Raw genomic sequence first — 16,115 nt, 5'->3', positions numbered from 1 at the left:
GGCAGGGGACAGATGGGCATGGATGGATATGGATTGCAGGGCAGGGCTCAGGGAGAGAGGAGAAATTGCTGGACATAAAGGGGAGGGAAGAGAGATGAAGGAGATGAAATGAGGGAAGAGGAAGAGAGGAGAAAAACTGCACATGGATGAAGAAAATAGGCAGAAGCTGAGGACCAGAAATGAAGAAGAAAGGAAAGAAATAAATGGAAAGGAAGCCCTGGAAATGGAGTTAAGAGGACAGATAGCCACAGAATCAGATACTGGGCCAGCATGATCAGAAAAAGAAAGTCACCAGGCAACAAAGGTAGGTAGAAAACAAAACATTTTATTTTCATTTTAGTGTTTGGAATATGTCCACTTTGAGAATTTACATCTGCTATCTTATTTTGCAATGTATAGCAATTTGTTTCTAAGAATATTGCTGATATTTCCTGTCAGTGTGGCAAGTGGTGAGTGATCATTTTCACTGGGGGGGGGGCGCCAACTGATAGTCTGCAGGGGGGCGCCAGAGACCCTTGGCACGGCCCTGGTCTAGTGACCTCCCCTCCCTCCCCCCATACCTTGAAATGCTGGAGGCAGGAGTGCATAAGCAACACATTCTCCATCCTGCTTCTGGGCCTGCCCAGAACAAAATGGCAGTAACCAGTCCCTGCCTAGTACATTCTGGGGAGGCGCTGGGAGGGGCTAAGCACTATATAAGGTTTTTTTCCCATATATGGATGCATAGAATGCATCTGGATGGGGAGGGAGGGGAGGGGGTTCACTAGACCACCAGGTAGATTTTTACTTTGGGGGCTGGGAAGGGGTGCATGGGGTGCACTGGACCACCAGGGTGTTTTTGCTTGGGGGGGGGTTGGAGATTGTGCGGGGTCCAAAAGGCCACCAGAGTTTTTATGCTTGGGGTGCAGGAGTGGGGCCAGGAGGGGAGTCAGGTCCAATCATGTCAGGTCGGCGGGGGTGGGGGTCAGGTCAGGTGGGTTTACTATGAGCGCCTACCATGGGGAGTAGTCTGCATGCACAGTGCAAGCAGGCTGCTCCCCATAACGACAGATCCAGACCTGCTATAAAATTCTGCAAGTTAAAGGTAGGCACTCACGGTTTGTACATTGCTCAGAATGGTAATTTTAATACTAATGAGTTCCTTGTAATGCATTTGCATAGGGTTTTCAGTAGCTGTTAATGGCACACGTTAGAGCCACAGAAAACCCCTTTGCGCATTACTCACTAATGGACCTGTTTACTAAGGCGCGTTAGCATTTTTTTTTTATTTCTTTATTAGTTTTAAATTATAACATTCACAAAGGAACGCAATAACAGAAATTATTAGAAATTAAATCATTACAGAAAATTGCATACAGGAAAATATTCTCATTTTCATAGACCACTACCGGTGGGATCCAAGAATCAGAAATTATACTTAAACACAATATCATCTTAAATTTTAGAACCGAGGTTAAACCAACTATACAATCAAACAGCAGCGTTATTCTGGTTAATTGCCCCAGAGGGATTTCTCAAACTTTCTTTAACAATTACAAATTCTTGATGTTTCATGGGGTCGGTAAAAAAGAAAATTATTAGTCTCATAAGAAATTAAACATTTACATGGGAACTTAATAAAGAAAGATCCCCCTAGGGCTAAAACTCTTGCGCGCGTTAGCATTTTTAACATACCTACAATTAGCCTGCGTGCTAACCATGTAGGTCCCTATAGGGATATTGTAGGCACATACATGGTCAACTCACATTAAAAACGCTAACGTGCCTATAATGTGGCTTAGTCAACAGGGCCCTAAATAATATTTGCTCTACACCAGCTACAACTGGTCTAAAGCAAACATTCAAAGCTTGGTCAGCTTAATGTATCTGGTCCTAAGTCAGCTGCCAGCACAAAGAAGAGTTGGAGAGGAGGGTCAAGAGCCACCACTGGCCTGGAAGGTCTCTTATTCTCACTAACCCGTTATGTGTTGTCCTTCAGTCTGCGAGAGAAGTTGTGTGTAGCTTTCTTCTCTGTGGCTTTCCTCTAGTTAGAAGCATGGGATGCACTTGTGGGAGTTTTTAAAATACATGTGTATTTGAAAGGGGTGGGGTGGGGAGCAATAGGCTTCTTTGCCTCGGGTTCACAAAAGGTTAATCCTGCCCTGAATGTACCAACACATAACTATTAGGCAGGCCAGATCTATTTTTCCCCTTACACAAAAGGTAACTAGTCAATTCATGACTTTCCACCAAAAGTTTTCTAAGTCACAAATCTAGTGTTGCTGGTTAGAATTTGGTCAGAAAAAGCTATTTTTCCCACTGAAAGAGTATTCAGGAAGCCTACAGAAAAACCAGTGCAACCAAATTTGTCTTTGTTTTTCAGTAGAGGAGTGTGGTAGCCGTGTTAGTCCACTCTTAAGGTTATCAATAGAAATCAAACAAAATAAAACATGGAAAAGAAAATAAGATGATACCTTTTTTATTGGACATAACTTAATACATTTCTTGATTAGCTTTCGAAGGTTGCCCTTCTTCATCAGATCGGAAATAAACAAATGTGGTAGATGACAGTTTATATAAGTGAAACATCCAACCATTTCATTGATAGTCTAACAGGGTGGGAGTGGGTAGGAGGTATATTTCCGATCTGATGAAGAAGGGCAACCTTCGAAAGCTAATCAAGAAATGTATTAAGTTATGTCCAATAAAAAAGGTATCATCTTATTTTCTTTTCCATGTTTTATTTTGTTTGATTTCTTTGTTTTTCAGAATTCAGCAATTTCGAGTCTAGATGTCACTGAATTGCATCTTCTCGTAATGCATTTTCAAAAAGTATCCACTTCATTTCCCTTTGGAAACAATGATACATAGAATTCCTAACAACTTTAGCACTAAAATATGCCGTGCTATTTCCAGCGCTAATGACTATTTGCACTTCTTTGTAAATAGGAGAAAAGTATTAGCACTGGAATAAAACTCTTAGCCTTGGTGTTAACATGTTGTAATTGATCTCCTTCAATTTTTATGTGGTTGATGGTAGTGCTAAATGGATGCTATTTGTTTTACAGCTTAGAAAGACAAAGGGGAGGGGGGAGAGAACATGTTAGAAATAGATTGTTGGCTTATTTTCATTTTAAGGGGACCAGTGACACTATCTTTTTGACCTTGGAAGCTTCTAACCTAGCCACACACACCCTACCCTTGCCGTCACGTTACAAAAAAAACCAATTTCATTTATATTTAGGTAAGCATGGTACGTAAGGAAGGGATATGGGAAGACATTATGCTTAAATGAAGCAAACTAAATTTACAACCTGATAAGCAAAACAGAGATGGAAAAAAAAGTTTCTCCTTGTAAAGTCTTCCCTGCATACTTTCAGGGGAACAAAAATCTCTCTCCTGTCTTCCGACCCGCATTACATTAAATGGGATTCACTTCTGGATATCAATTAATTTAATTGTTTGATAATATTGATTAACTATTAAGTGATCGGAGCATTGTTCATATGGTATACAAAAAAGAAATAATAATAATCCAGAAGAGAGCTGAATCGGAGCTAAATATTGTGAATGTTAATGACACTCTAGTTGCACAACAAATGCAAGTGGAGCAGTAGGACCAGTAATAAACACATCATTCCTACTTCCACTGAATAGAATTTCGATAACTTGTATACAGAAGATCCCAGTTCCAGCAAGATATGTGTCTGGTTGCCAAACTAAAAGGGTTTCCTTCACTTTGGAACTAGTTCCCTATTTATTTATTTATTTATTTTCTGCATTTATATCCCACATTTTCCCACCTCTTTGCAGGCTCGATGTGGCTTACAAATACCGTAGTGGCGATCGCCATTTCCGGAATAAGAAATACAAGTAACATTCCAGTTAAAGAATAGAGAATACGCAATATAAATTGGTAGAAAAAATAGATATATAATTCAGGTATTTAAGAACAAGGGTAATGAAAACCATTCAATAATAACAATGTGCTAAAGTAACCAAATAAGAATGATTCAATGTTAGCTAATTGTAGTACAGTTCAATGATTGTTACATTTGTATCCTGCGCTTTCTCACTCAAAGCAGGCTCAATGCAGCGGCTTACATGGGACAATGGAGGGTTAAGTGACTTGCCCAGAGTCACAAGGAGCTGCCTGTGCCTGAAGTAGGAATCAAACTCAGCTCCTCAGGACCAAAGTCCACCACCCTAACCACTAGGCCACTCCTCCACTCGTGTTTTTAAGAAGGATCCCTATGATAAGTCTCTTTGAACACTGACCCAAAGGAGGAAACCCTTAGTTAATCAGCCCTTTCTGTGTGTCCCATTTACTAGGTTTTTTTTTTTTTTTTTTTTGCCTATTCTATGAGAAAACTTTTAGTGAAATAGGCCCTTATGAGAAAAATGTCTTATACATCTAGCTGTAAATGCTACAAGCTGTGAAACGGCTTTGCTGTTATAAAATAGCATTTATTTTATTTTTTAAGCATGCTATAAATATCCAGTTTAGCAAGTTAATAGAAACAAAAGCTTAGAACCATCCAGTAGTCAAAGCACCCCTGTAAAATCAGCAGTTTTACCCCTGACAACTGAATTTGATTTGTGATGTTTTACAGATCTGTGTGCTGCACAATAAATCACCATCTGAATCATAGGAGGAAGTCAATCAGAATTTGCAGCTGACACATGTAACTATGGAAAATATCCCATATTTTGGACATATTGACAGAGGAACACAGAGAGTGAATTAACTGGAAAGTAGATAGAGAAAAAAAATAATTTCATAGTATTTGCCCAGACAGACCTTTTCCTAGTTCTCTCAAATAGCTGATGAATGCCAGACTTTTTCTAAACAGTCCTTTCGTTTGTAGCTTACATGAAGAAACCCCCAGTTTACTTTTCCCATAAAATTAAAAAGATAGATAGATAGAATTTTACAACTAAACGGATGAGTTTCTTTTTGTAAACTACGTTTAATAAAATAAATAGCAGTGTACATAGACAGCAGAAAACTATTATGTTAAAAGCGAAGACCGAAGCTGAGATTAACTTCACACCATAAAAGCAAATGTTTAAAAGGCTTGATTCATACAAAAAGAGATTTGAAGTCAGACCAGAACCAAACTTTTTTTTTTATTTGTATCCGTTGTTTACATTTACCAGAATTCATTACAATAATTAAAGATTATTGCAACTAGCTTCCAGTTGTCAGTACTCTCTGGTACTTTAATTTAAAAAAAAAACCCTCTGGTACTTTAAAAAGAAAAAAAAAGGGCCGGTCGGAATTGGAAGCACATTGATCGGAGACCCGGAGTGGGAGGTCCTTAGAAAACAGGGCATTAAGGGGTGCTTAATGCCAATGCAGAAAGGAATGGGCAACCCTTTCACTGAACAGGCTCCTTCGCTCGCCCCCATGCTCTAGCCTTGCGTTTACATAATATATATTTTTTCATCTTTTACGAGCGTTGCCGTTTTATAGTTCTTTTAATGCTTATTTTAAATGCACGTGGTAAAATCAGTGCAGGTATTCAAACCCTGTACTGCTGTTGGTAGGAAGCATTTGACTGTCTGTCCAGGATTGCGCAAGCCCCAAACTGAACGGGTTTTGATGTTGCTACCAGTAGTGTGTTAAGTAGTGAGAAAAACAAGTTAAAATTTACGAGAAAAGAATACAGAAAATACATACACGTAGTCAAAATCTGAAAAAGAAAGTAAGAGAGGTTGATAATTCTAGCAAGAAATTCCTGCTCACAATACAACCATTTTCTTCTTGCCCAAATCTCTTAACCTCAGGATCATTTCACCACATTCCCTGATTCACCTTAACCTGGAAACTGGAGAATAGCAGCAAAGATCTCACATTTGATTTTAAACTGACTTTACGGTGGGGAGGGTGTGTGTGTGTGTGTGTGTGTGTGTGTGTGTGTGTGTGTGTGTGTGTGTGTGTGTGTGTGTGTGTGTGTGTGTGTGTGTGTGTGTGTGTGTGTGTGTGTGTGTGTGTGTGTGTGTGTGTGTGTGTGTGTGTGTGTGTGTGTGTGTGTGTGTGTGTGTGTGTGTGTGTGTGTGTGTGTGTGTGTGTGTGTGTGTGTGTGTGTGTGTGTGTGTGTGTGTGTGTGTGTGTGGAATCTCTAAATACTGTAAACCTAATAATGCAGTAATGCCTTGTTTCGGTAGGAAAAGTTAATAAGCTTTTCCGCTTCCCGCATCATCTTGGAGTCATCAGTGGCGTTAAATGAGCTCGAGGAAGCAGCCTCTTAGGTTAGTCGTGGAAGGCTGTGAAAATACAGGGCAGCCATTAAAAGAAACCCGATCGCTTTTCATCAAGCTTGGGGGGGGGGGGGACCTTTGCTCAGTCTCATACTAACCTGGTGATGAATCCCCCGATCAAAGAAGATCCCTGGGAATATGAAGTTTACAAATATTGTCAGTTTGATCCTTGTTTCTTGATTTAGGCTGTCAAATCGAGAAGCACCTCCTACCCCATTCAAGACGAAAAAAAAAAACCTCACCTCTTCAGTGGGATAGCTCTCAGGTTGCTTACATTCAATCCCCTAAGTCAAGGGGCCTTTTTTTTTTATTATTTTTATTTTAACCATATGCTCTCTCTCTTTCTCTAAACAGAACAACAAATAGACAGAAACATTTTTCTCAGCTTTTAATGCCATTGGAATCTGCCATGGATTGTCTTTCAGAGATGCATATTACTAGGAATTTGCCATGATATGATATCATCTTATTGTGCCTACTGCTCAGTTAGGATAAATCGTTGTCGTGGTTTTATTTTTATTTATTTTTTTCGCTTTCTCAAACGTTTTTAACAGTTTCTACTTGTCCTTGGGATTTTGCATTTATCCTGGAGCAAGGATTATTCAGCATTCCCATCACTCTTAACACAGTGCTGAAGGAAACAAGTCTGATCTGTGGTGCGCTGCTTCCATCTCCCCAGGACAGAACTGAAACGAGATAAATGAAGGAATTTCAAACTTTTTTTTTTTCCTGCAACAAAATATTGCCTACATCAGAACACAGGTGATGCGATTCAATGGAGAGGAAGGCCTCAGCTACCCTGATAATTTGAGTTTAGGTATTTTGTTCAGCCTTTTATCACTGGTAGCTGCTTCTTTACTAAAGGGAGCAGATGAAAATGTAATGTATGATGATTCCTTCCCTTTCCAATATTATCTTTTTATTAATTTATCATTGAAATGATGAAATATATTTGTGGGTCAGCCTTACGTTGGCTGTTCAAGAATCAAATTCGATATTTTTCAGCTTGCAACCGGCAAAATAATTAATAAAACTGGATTACCTCCTATGTAAACATTAGTCAGATCACCTTAAAAAGGCGACATCTAATAAAAACATTAAAAAAAAAAAGTTTTGCTGAGGAGCTTCTGTTCGTTGTGCTTCATAGAAGACATTTTTTTTTCCAGATATCAAAGATTTTTGTTTCTGCGTGGAACAAACATGAGTCTATATTTTTCCCCCCGAGATATTGTGCAGATGCGCGTTATGGATATTACTTCACTTAAAAAGTTGCTGTTTTTGAATAATGTGTTTTAGCTAAATTAAATTACGGACGCGCCTGCTATCTGTCCTGTCTGCGCCTGTACAAAATCTTAACATGTTTGCCCCTATTTTCCAAAACTGCTGATCCTGGGAACAGAAGGAAAGAAACACACGACAAAACAGACGTGCTGGAACTGCACAATCGGTGTATCTGTCCCTCACCAGAACAAATCCCTAATCTCACTCTAACTGGGACGGACTACTAGGGTTAATTACCCGATGCACTTTAAGCGAAATTCCAAAGTGGATTTCTGCAAATACAATTCCAGAGTTGAGGCCTACAGCCAACACTCAGGCCCAGCTTCCCCTAAATCTGGAAAGACGAGTCCTCGGCAGCAGTGTCATCTTCGGTCTGGGGCTCCAGGCGTCTCTTCTCCAGTTTTAAGGGAGTAAAATCCCTGGGGCATCCAGCTTCAATGAAAGAGATCGTGTTATGCATTTCAGGGTATATATTGTTCCATCAGCATGCAACCTTATGCCCAAACAGCCTACATACTTATTACGTACCTTATCTATGGATGTCTTTGAAAAACTCACAAACGGTACAAAGTAGGAAACTGTTCTTGAGAAATAGTTAGACTCGGGCTCACAAAGTTTGTAAAAACATTCTGGCCGCATTCTGTTAATTACGGATTTTGCTGTTGCCTTTTATAAAACGGAGATTTACATACAGTGAGTATTTGAACGGCAGCTGTCCTATAAATGCTAGACTTTTGAAGAAGCCCCTAAAAAGTTATATTCCAAGCACATTAGTGGCATTTATTTAAAAAATAAAACAGTTTTAAAAAAAGCTTACACATTAACAAAAATCAATGATCTGTTTGCTTCGACCCTCCCGGCCCCAGACCAAAAAAAAAAAAACGAAACTGGGAGTTGAAGTGACTTTGAAAATGCCTTTATTACATGCTAAGTGAGGTCTTTCAGATTCCACACACACTTACCAGCATTTGCATTCCCATTGCAATCTGTTTGTAGACGTCCTTTTGTTCTTCCTTCTGAATTCTTCCAGCGCAGGAGTTGATTTCTGCGCGTCTAACATAGTTCAACAACTGAGTACACGCGTCAGATTAATTTGTTTTGTACGAAGCGTCTGCAGTACCCCTTTGCAGAATTGTCTGAAGCAAATTGTGGAAGGAAATGCCACTCAGTGCAAAAAAAAAACAAAAACCTGGTATATGTAAAGTCAGAGCTCCTAAAGCATCTGTACTCACATTTTTGGCTGTTGAAGATGAATTTCTCCCGTTGGGATGAGCTGCTCGGCTCAGAGTCCACACAACAGCTTTTGACATCTTCCCTGTTACCCTGCTGGGCTGTGATCCAGAGTCGAATTCGGTGGCTGTGGTTGGAAGATTTAAGCAGAATAAAACAGTCAGGTTACAGTAAGAGCAAATTCACAAATGATGAACTTGACTACCCTCCCCCCCCCCCCCCCCCCCCCCAATTTCATTTATTTCCGCTAAATTTTAAAGGAGAAGAAAGGATTTTGAGAAACCCTTTTCCCAAGAGAGAAATGCAGATTCCAGGCAGGGTTCATCTTCTGCTTTCAATCAAACAGATCTTCCGTATATTCTTAATTTTGTTTAAACGTACCTGAAGCTTAGGTGAAATATTCAAAGCAATGTTCTGATTTCTTATACTTTCCAAGAAGAAAGGTATACTATTTAAGCAATACATTCAGTTAGTTGTAAGCTTCTTAGACATTTACCCTTTCCCAATTAAAAAGGTATACATGACAATTAATTATATTTCTTACGCAACCATGCTCCAGGGCAAAAACATGGGGAAAAAATGATTCTGCGGTTTCCTACTGAATTCCTAATGTATTTAATTTCTTCTTTTCCATTTCCCCAGTGAGATGAGAAACATATCGAGAGGCGCCTCGATCCAATTCTGCCCGCAGCATCGGAGAAAGGATATTCGCTCCAGATATTACATATAAAAGCATAAACTTTTTGGCGCCGTCTCCGGCTTGAGCAGAGGGAGCAATGTGTCTGACGATGGGATGCCCGAGCTGAAGCGCCGCAGGATTCAAGGCTTGCAGACTGTTGCAGATGCCTGGTTCCGATCTCTGGATCGCTTTCCTACACACAGCATTGAAGCAATCAAAGATGTTCCACTGACTAGTTCCCCCCCTCCCCTCCCCCAACAGACCAATCCCATCGACTCCCGGTCACAACACTCAGTTCTGGATCTACTTCACAGCTCATTGGCATCTTTGCTCGTTTATTCTAAAATAGCAATCCCTTCCCCCCCCCCCCCCACCCCTATTAAGATAACCCAGGCACAAACGAACAGTTTTCTGCAGTACGTGACAATAGACTCTACTGTAGTATGGTTTTGAATAAGGCTCTCCAAAAAGCTGGATCTAAAGAAACAAAGGCTAAGGGAGGGGGGGGGGCTTGTGTTTTCAGCTCTGGAAACGCATGAGTCCAGTAAGCACAGGTTTGTCTTAAAATCGTTTTGAATTGTTCTTCAGTGTTTCTGAGGCTACCCTAGGTAAGAGTTTTGCACCCAACGTGTTGCCACGTTATTATTACACACCAGAACATGATCGTTTATGAGTTTACTACATACGTTTAAGTTTAAAAAAAAGAAATGGAAACGCTATTTTTAATTGTTGCAGTTTAAGAAAAATTTACCTTTTAATGTTATTTTTAAAAAAAAATTGTTTTAGATTTTTTTTCTCAAGTAATTCTAAACGAAACTTTCTGATTTAAAGGTTAAATAAAGTGTGAGTCTTGACCTTTTCATTCATAAATTAAAAATATTTTAAAGAACATTTTAAATCAAAAATTGAGAGTAGGCTGAGTTTTCTCTCTCTATATGTATATAAAGCTACTCGAAATATTAAGGTAGACACTTTTTTTTAATATAGTATCTCTTTCATCAAACCTCCAATGTGTATGTGCAATAAAACCCAGGAATACCTCTGTATTGACTCGGGAATGGGGGTGGGTGGGTGGGTGGGTGGGGGGCTGGCCTAGAAAGTTTGCAAGAGCTGCGGACAGGGAGAGACAGATTTGCTCGGTGCTACAGCGCCCTCCCTTGCGAGAGTGGTGGGAGACGACGTTTTCCCAGCATTTTCCAGCCTCCTCTATGGGTGTTTGTGATGTCAATCAAAGCTACTAAAAAAAAAAAAAAACCCCAACCAAAAAACCTCCGGCTTGCTAATATTTCACTCGCAGTCTGCCTCTTAGTGGAGGAGAGCAATCTGTCAACCCAGGCAGGGAGCCACCTCAAAACAGATCAGATTACCTTGACTGACAGCGTAACCATAGCAAATAATTTGACCCAAACTATTGTCTTATCCTCGCAGTCCCCGGGTCAGATAACCGACCAATCAGAACGCGCATAATCATTTTTCATGCCAGCTTAGAATAATATTATTAAAAAGCAGCCAGAGAGAGGGAGAGAGGAGACTTTACGACTATATTATGTTGAATCCTACTGGAAAGTAAGATCTAGTGAGCAAAAGGGGGGATTAAAAAATCCTGACTATTTAATGCGTTCGGAGGAAGAAGACAGCGAAAAACAAAGTTGCCAGAGGACTTACAATAACTCTTTTGGGGATAGTCTTTGATTCTTTCTTTGCATTTTTTTTTTTTTCGGTCGTTGCTGCTTGGAAGTGAGAGCTTATATTCTGCAGGACACCAATACACAATTTCTAGGGCACTTTTTCCACCTCATGTTAACCTATTTACTTTGAAGTCTGGATGATTTAAAAGCAATCAGACAAAGGAGATTTAAAAAAAATAAAAAAGGCAACCATGTCAATGCTGCCTACTTTTGGTTTCACTCAAGAACAAGTGGCCTGTGTCTGCGAGGTCCTCCAGCAAGGAGGCAACATCGAAAGGCTGGGACGCTTCCTCTGGTCCTTACCTGCCTGCGAACACCTCCACAAGAACGAAAGCGTCCTCAAGGCCAAAGCTGTGGTGGCTTTCCACCGGGGCAACTTCCGCGAGCTCTACAAGATCCTGGAGAGCCACCAGTTCTCGCCTCACAATCACCCGAAACTGCAGCAGCTCTGGCTCAAGGCGCACTATATCGAGGCGGAGAAGCTGCGCGGGCGCCCCCTAGGGGCCGTGGGCAAATACAGGGTGCGCAGGAAGTTCCCCTTGCCCCGGTCCATCTGGGACGGGGAAGAGACCAGCTACTGCTTCAAGGAGAAAAGCAGGAGCGTGCTGCGGGAGTGGTATGCCCACAACCCCTACCCGTCACCCCGGGAGAAAAGAGAGTTGGCCGAGGCCACGGGACTCACCACCACCCAGGTCAGCAACTGGTTCAAGAACCGGCGGCAGAGGGACCGTGCAGCCGAGGCCAAAGAAAGGTACGAGTAAGTACCCCCTATTCAGTACACTCCGCTCAGCCGCTATTTTCTTTGCCCTCTTCTGTGCATCGCTCTGTGAAATAACATTTACTAATAAATCCGGGCGATTCCTCCTAACTACTGTGGGCTCACAGTTGCTGAGAAAGTAATCTAAATAAACTAATATCTTCTTCTCAGGACTTTGCTGTGGCCACCCTTTTGTCACGTGGACTTTTCTTGACTTTTATTTTTTTGGATATTAGTCCTTTAGAAAACCAGGTGTGGATAGCTCCAAAGCTTTCAAAAAGAAACGTTAAACAAACGAGCTGGATAGGTGATTTTTTTTTTTTTTTTTTTGCAATGGACTAATTCCATATATTTGTGATTTGCTTTGAAGAAAGGCACATAGCTCTCCAAATCTAGTTACAAACTTATTGATTTAATCTAATGAATAGGTCGCTGTCCACCTTTATTTCTAGGTAACCGGGTGGACGTGTCAGAAATTTCCCTGATTACGAATGGACGAGTCCTACAGCGTTAAATACGGTTCCTCTATGACCTAACTTACAATAGAACATACCTTAGAGTCACTGCGTTCTTTAAAGGTCTTTCAAATCACCCAAAATAAAAGTCGTTATGGTTACTTTAATACATAAATGTTCCTGGTAAAATACAGAAAGAGAGGCAGACAGACAGAGATGGTTGAGTAGCAAAGGAATTGGCTACTGGGTCTATTACTAGAAATTTGTATTATATACGAGAGACACTGTTCACCGAGAAAATCTACCAGTGTCAAAGTTTCAAGCATTTTGCATGAATGACCAATAAATGCAATTAAAGGAAGCAATACGCCAATTCCCTCTTTTTATACTGTATGGTCAGGTTCCGCGACCTGACCGTGGCTATTTTTGAGGTACAATGAAATATTTCTGAAAAAAAATATAGAGAATACTATAAATCACCCATTAAAGTGCCCGCGTGGCTGCCCGGGGGTTCGGACGCGTGACAGACTTAAGGTTTTTGCTTTTATACCAACTGCATCTAATCCTGATATAGTGACTAGAAATTCAGCTTTGGGGCCTTAGCAGAAGGACGTTTCTGTTGAGTATTATAAACCGAGGTGAAAGAGATGATGAACCCAATACCTTTGCCATGCCTATTTTTTTCTAGTAGGCCTTAAGATAGTATTTGAACACTTTCAAGTCTCTGTTCTTGGTCTTTAAGGCTAGTAGTCCTTTCAATGCAGTAGAAAAATTTTTTTTTTGTTACATTTGTACCCCGCGCTTTCCCACTCATGGCAGGTTCAATGCGGCTTGCATATAATATACAGGTACTTATTTGTACCCGGGGCAATGGAGGGTTAAGTGATTTGCCCAGAGTCACAAGGAGCTGCTATTGCAATACAGCTTAAGTCAGCATATAAAAAAAAAAAATCAAAGTGTAGAGTGACCATAATCAAGAAAGAATCAAGGACATACCAACGCATATAATAAAAATATTTCCGTCTGTTACTGCAAGATTGGAATTATTACGATGATAGAGCATCAATGAGAAAATCCTGGCTTTTTTTTTTTTTTTCGGACTTGATCTGCCCACCTGTTTTGTGCTGTCCATATTGTGACTAAAAACCAGTGGAAATCGCCTCTGGTAGCTACAGCCAAGACGATCATAGTTTTATATATATTTTTTTTTTGCTTATGTAAATCATTTGATTATATCTGAGGTTTACAATAATGAACTGGTTTTCTATGTTCCATCAGGGCTTCTATGGCCGGTACTTTATTTTTGGTTCAATTGTCCCATGAATGAAAACTCTCTGTTGTTAGAAACGACATTCTGTCCTGAGATCACTGAACACTCTCTCTCTCTCTCTCTCTCTCTCTCTCTCTCTCTCTCTCTCTCTCTCTCTCTCTCTCTCTCTCTCTCTCTCTCTCCTCGTGTCTGTATGCAATATGCAGCTCATAACCTTTTTTTTCTGCCTTGTATGCTGCCTTTCGTTTTTATTTTTCTCAGGGATCTTTAGTTGAAATAAGGAAATTGTGTATCTACTTTTATTGCAAGCTATTTAATTCAAGTACCAGAATAACCGTATTTATCTTGGTTTTACGAAGCTTCAGTTTAACATTGTAAATTACAATTTTTTTGTTTTTTTGAGGAAGCCCAAAAATCTTTCTGCAAGTATAGAGAGGTGCATCGGTACCAGGAAAGATGCACGTGTATTAGTAGTTTAACCTGCTATCATTAATATTTTAAGTGCTGTTTACCAGAACAACTAAACTTCTTAAAGTAATAATTATTATGCATATCTCATAGAAGGTCATTCATTTTGAAACCTGAAAAAAATAGTTTTATTCCTTAGGCAGCTAATTGTCAGACATAACAACTTGGCTCTTGAATGAGAAAAAAATGCATCTTCATTCTTTTACTACAAAAACATTTTCAGGGCTTTGTTAAATTTGTGCCTTGGACAGAAAATTAAAAACCTCATCTTACATAACGTGCTCTTGTTTCAATGATGGGAATATTTATAATAGACAAATTGAGAAAGTATGATTTTGGCAAAGTGGTGGCACCTCATACAATTGGTGGACAGCTGTTTATAAGCTGAACAGACCTTGCATCTTTCCATGAGAGGTCAGAGGTATGGCGTGTTTGCAAACTCCCTGTTTTCCAAGTATCCTCCAGCTGTCTTTCTTTTTGCCAGAATTACCTAGACTCTGTGCATTTGCTGAATAGCATCACTGTATCTCAGCCCACAGAAACAGACTGGTGACTGTAAAATATTATTTCTATAGGGAGAACAATGAGAACTCCAACTCCAACAGCCACAATCCTCTGTCGTCTTCAATGAATGGAAACAAAACGGTTTTGGGAAGCTCGGAGGATGAGAAAACGCCATCGGGAACCCCAGACCACACGTCGTCGAGTCCGGTCTTACTGCTCAGCGCGAACCCGGGGCTGCAGTCTCTCCACGGCCTGGGGCATCCTCAGGGTCCTAGCGCGATCCCAGTTCCCAGCGCAGACTCCATGCACCACCATAGCTTGCAGGACTCCATCCTAAACCCTATGTCGTCCAACTTGGTCGATCTCGGTTCTTAAAACTTTGAAAGAAACATAAAAAAAAAAATCACATCTGAAACTTGAGTGATGACAAAAAGAATAATAATAATGGATATTTGTCAACCTTTGGTTGATTGGATGAGTGGATAAAAACTGTTTAATAATAGTACTGTACAAATTGTGTTACGGGGAAAATCGCTTGAGGTTTTTATACTCTTGATTTCAGATACAAGAACTGTTGCATTCAACGGTATGCAAGGCTATGCAAAAAAAAAAAAAAAATGTTTTCTCCTAGATTCCAGCAGAGCTCAATTTTCAATCCTGTTTGGGAATAACCCGGTATTATTCCCTTCACATATATATCACTAGGCAATTAATGCCTATTTTAGCTAATGAAGTGCTTGCCCTGTGTTCTTGTATATTAGAAAATGCAAGGCACACATACAATTCCAGCATTATGTCTCATCTGCACTATGCCGGAATCACCTGTTTGCTTCCGTTGCCACGCGCTGGTACAGCAGGTATAAACCTCTTTGCGCCTGCGCTAATCTTTGATGAATCGACCTCATGATTTTTTTTTTTGAGACAAGTCAGCGCTGCTGCATAATTTTTAGAGACAGGTCGTTTTTATTACTCTGTTTTACTTATAGCTCTAAGGCAGGTGCAAACTTTTACATTAGCAACCACAACTTAGTCAGGAATAATCAAATGCCGCTATTGTAGGCAGAGCTGTGATATTATAGCTGAATTTCCGCAGGCAACAGGCTTTTTTTTTTGTTTTTGTTTTTTGCATTCTTCATCCTTGCGTTCTCTATCTCCCCATTTTGGTAGGTGAAAATCTGATTTACGACACCTCGAAATTTCACACCTGAGCTGACATCAGTGGCGAGTCATCTGATTTCTTGTTTATATTATGTGAATACATTTATTTGGAAATATTTCAGCTTTTATTTTATAATAAAACGTAGAAACGTCCTCATCGGCTTCAGTGTTTATTGGTTTTAGGGTTCTTTTTGGTTTAAAACTGACACCGACACACACATGGCTGAAAACATGAATTATTAGATTTAGGACTGAACTTTCATGCAGTCTGTTTTTCTGTGCCAGTCTAATTTGTATATGGTGCCTGTGAGTAAAATGCACTCACATCGCGAGATTTCATGCAGATAACCAGAGAAGTATCCCACATATAATTCCTGTCAAC

The 16,115-nt window shown here is 40.1% G+C and overlaps 2 protein-coding genes across 3 annotated transcripts; one reads left to right on the top strand and one right to left on the bottom strand.

The window, feature by feature from the left end:
• Positions 1–6,645: 6,645 nt before the first annotated feature.
• LOC115464189 lies at positions 6,646–9,758 on the bottom strand. The gene is made up of 4 exons (XM_030194582.1): positions 9,697–9,758; positions 9,354–9,626; positions 8,757–8,881; positions 6,646–6,929 (listed from the first exon to the last, which is right to left on the bottom strand). The coding sequence occupies exons 1-4, from the start codon at positions 9,756–9,758 to the stop codon at positions 6,781–6,783; spliced, it is 609 nt and encodes a 202-aa protein (XP_030050442.1). The 3' UTR covers positions 6,646–6,780.
• Positions 9,759–11,306: 1,548 nt separating this feature from the next.
• SIX2 (SIX homeobox 2) lies at positions 11,307–15,769 on the top strand. 2 transcript variants are annotated; one of them, XM_030194616.1, is made up of 2 exons: positions 11,307–11,878; positions 14,647–15,769. In XM_030194616.1, the coding sequence occupies exons 1-2, from the start codon at positions 11,313–11,315 to the stop codon at positions 14,948–14,950; spliced, it is 870 nt and encodes a 289-aa protein (XP_030050476.1). In that variant the 5' UTR covers positions 11,307–11,312; the 3' UTR covers positions 14,951–15,769. The 2 variants fall into 2 exon arrangements, with proteins under 2 accessions (XP_030050476.1, XP_030050475.1); XM_030194615.1 differs by having other exon boundaries at positions 11,313–11,872.
• The last annotated feature ends 346 nt before the right edge of the window (positions 15,770–16,115 follow it).

The sequence above is a fragment of the Microcaecilia unicolor genome, chromosome 3 (assembly GCF_901765095.1).
Source record: "Microcaecilia unicolor chromosome 3, aMicUni1.1, whole genome shotgun sequence".
Classification (NCBI taxonomy): domain Eukaryota; kingdom Metazoa; phylum Chordata; class Amphibia; order Gymnophiona; family Siphonopidae; genus Microcaecilia; species Microcaecilia unicolor.
Note: the sequence above shows the minus strand (reverse complement) of the source record. Positions and strands in the feature narration are given on the sequence as shown.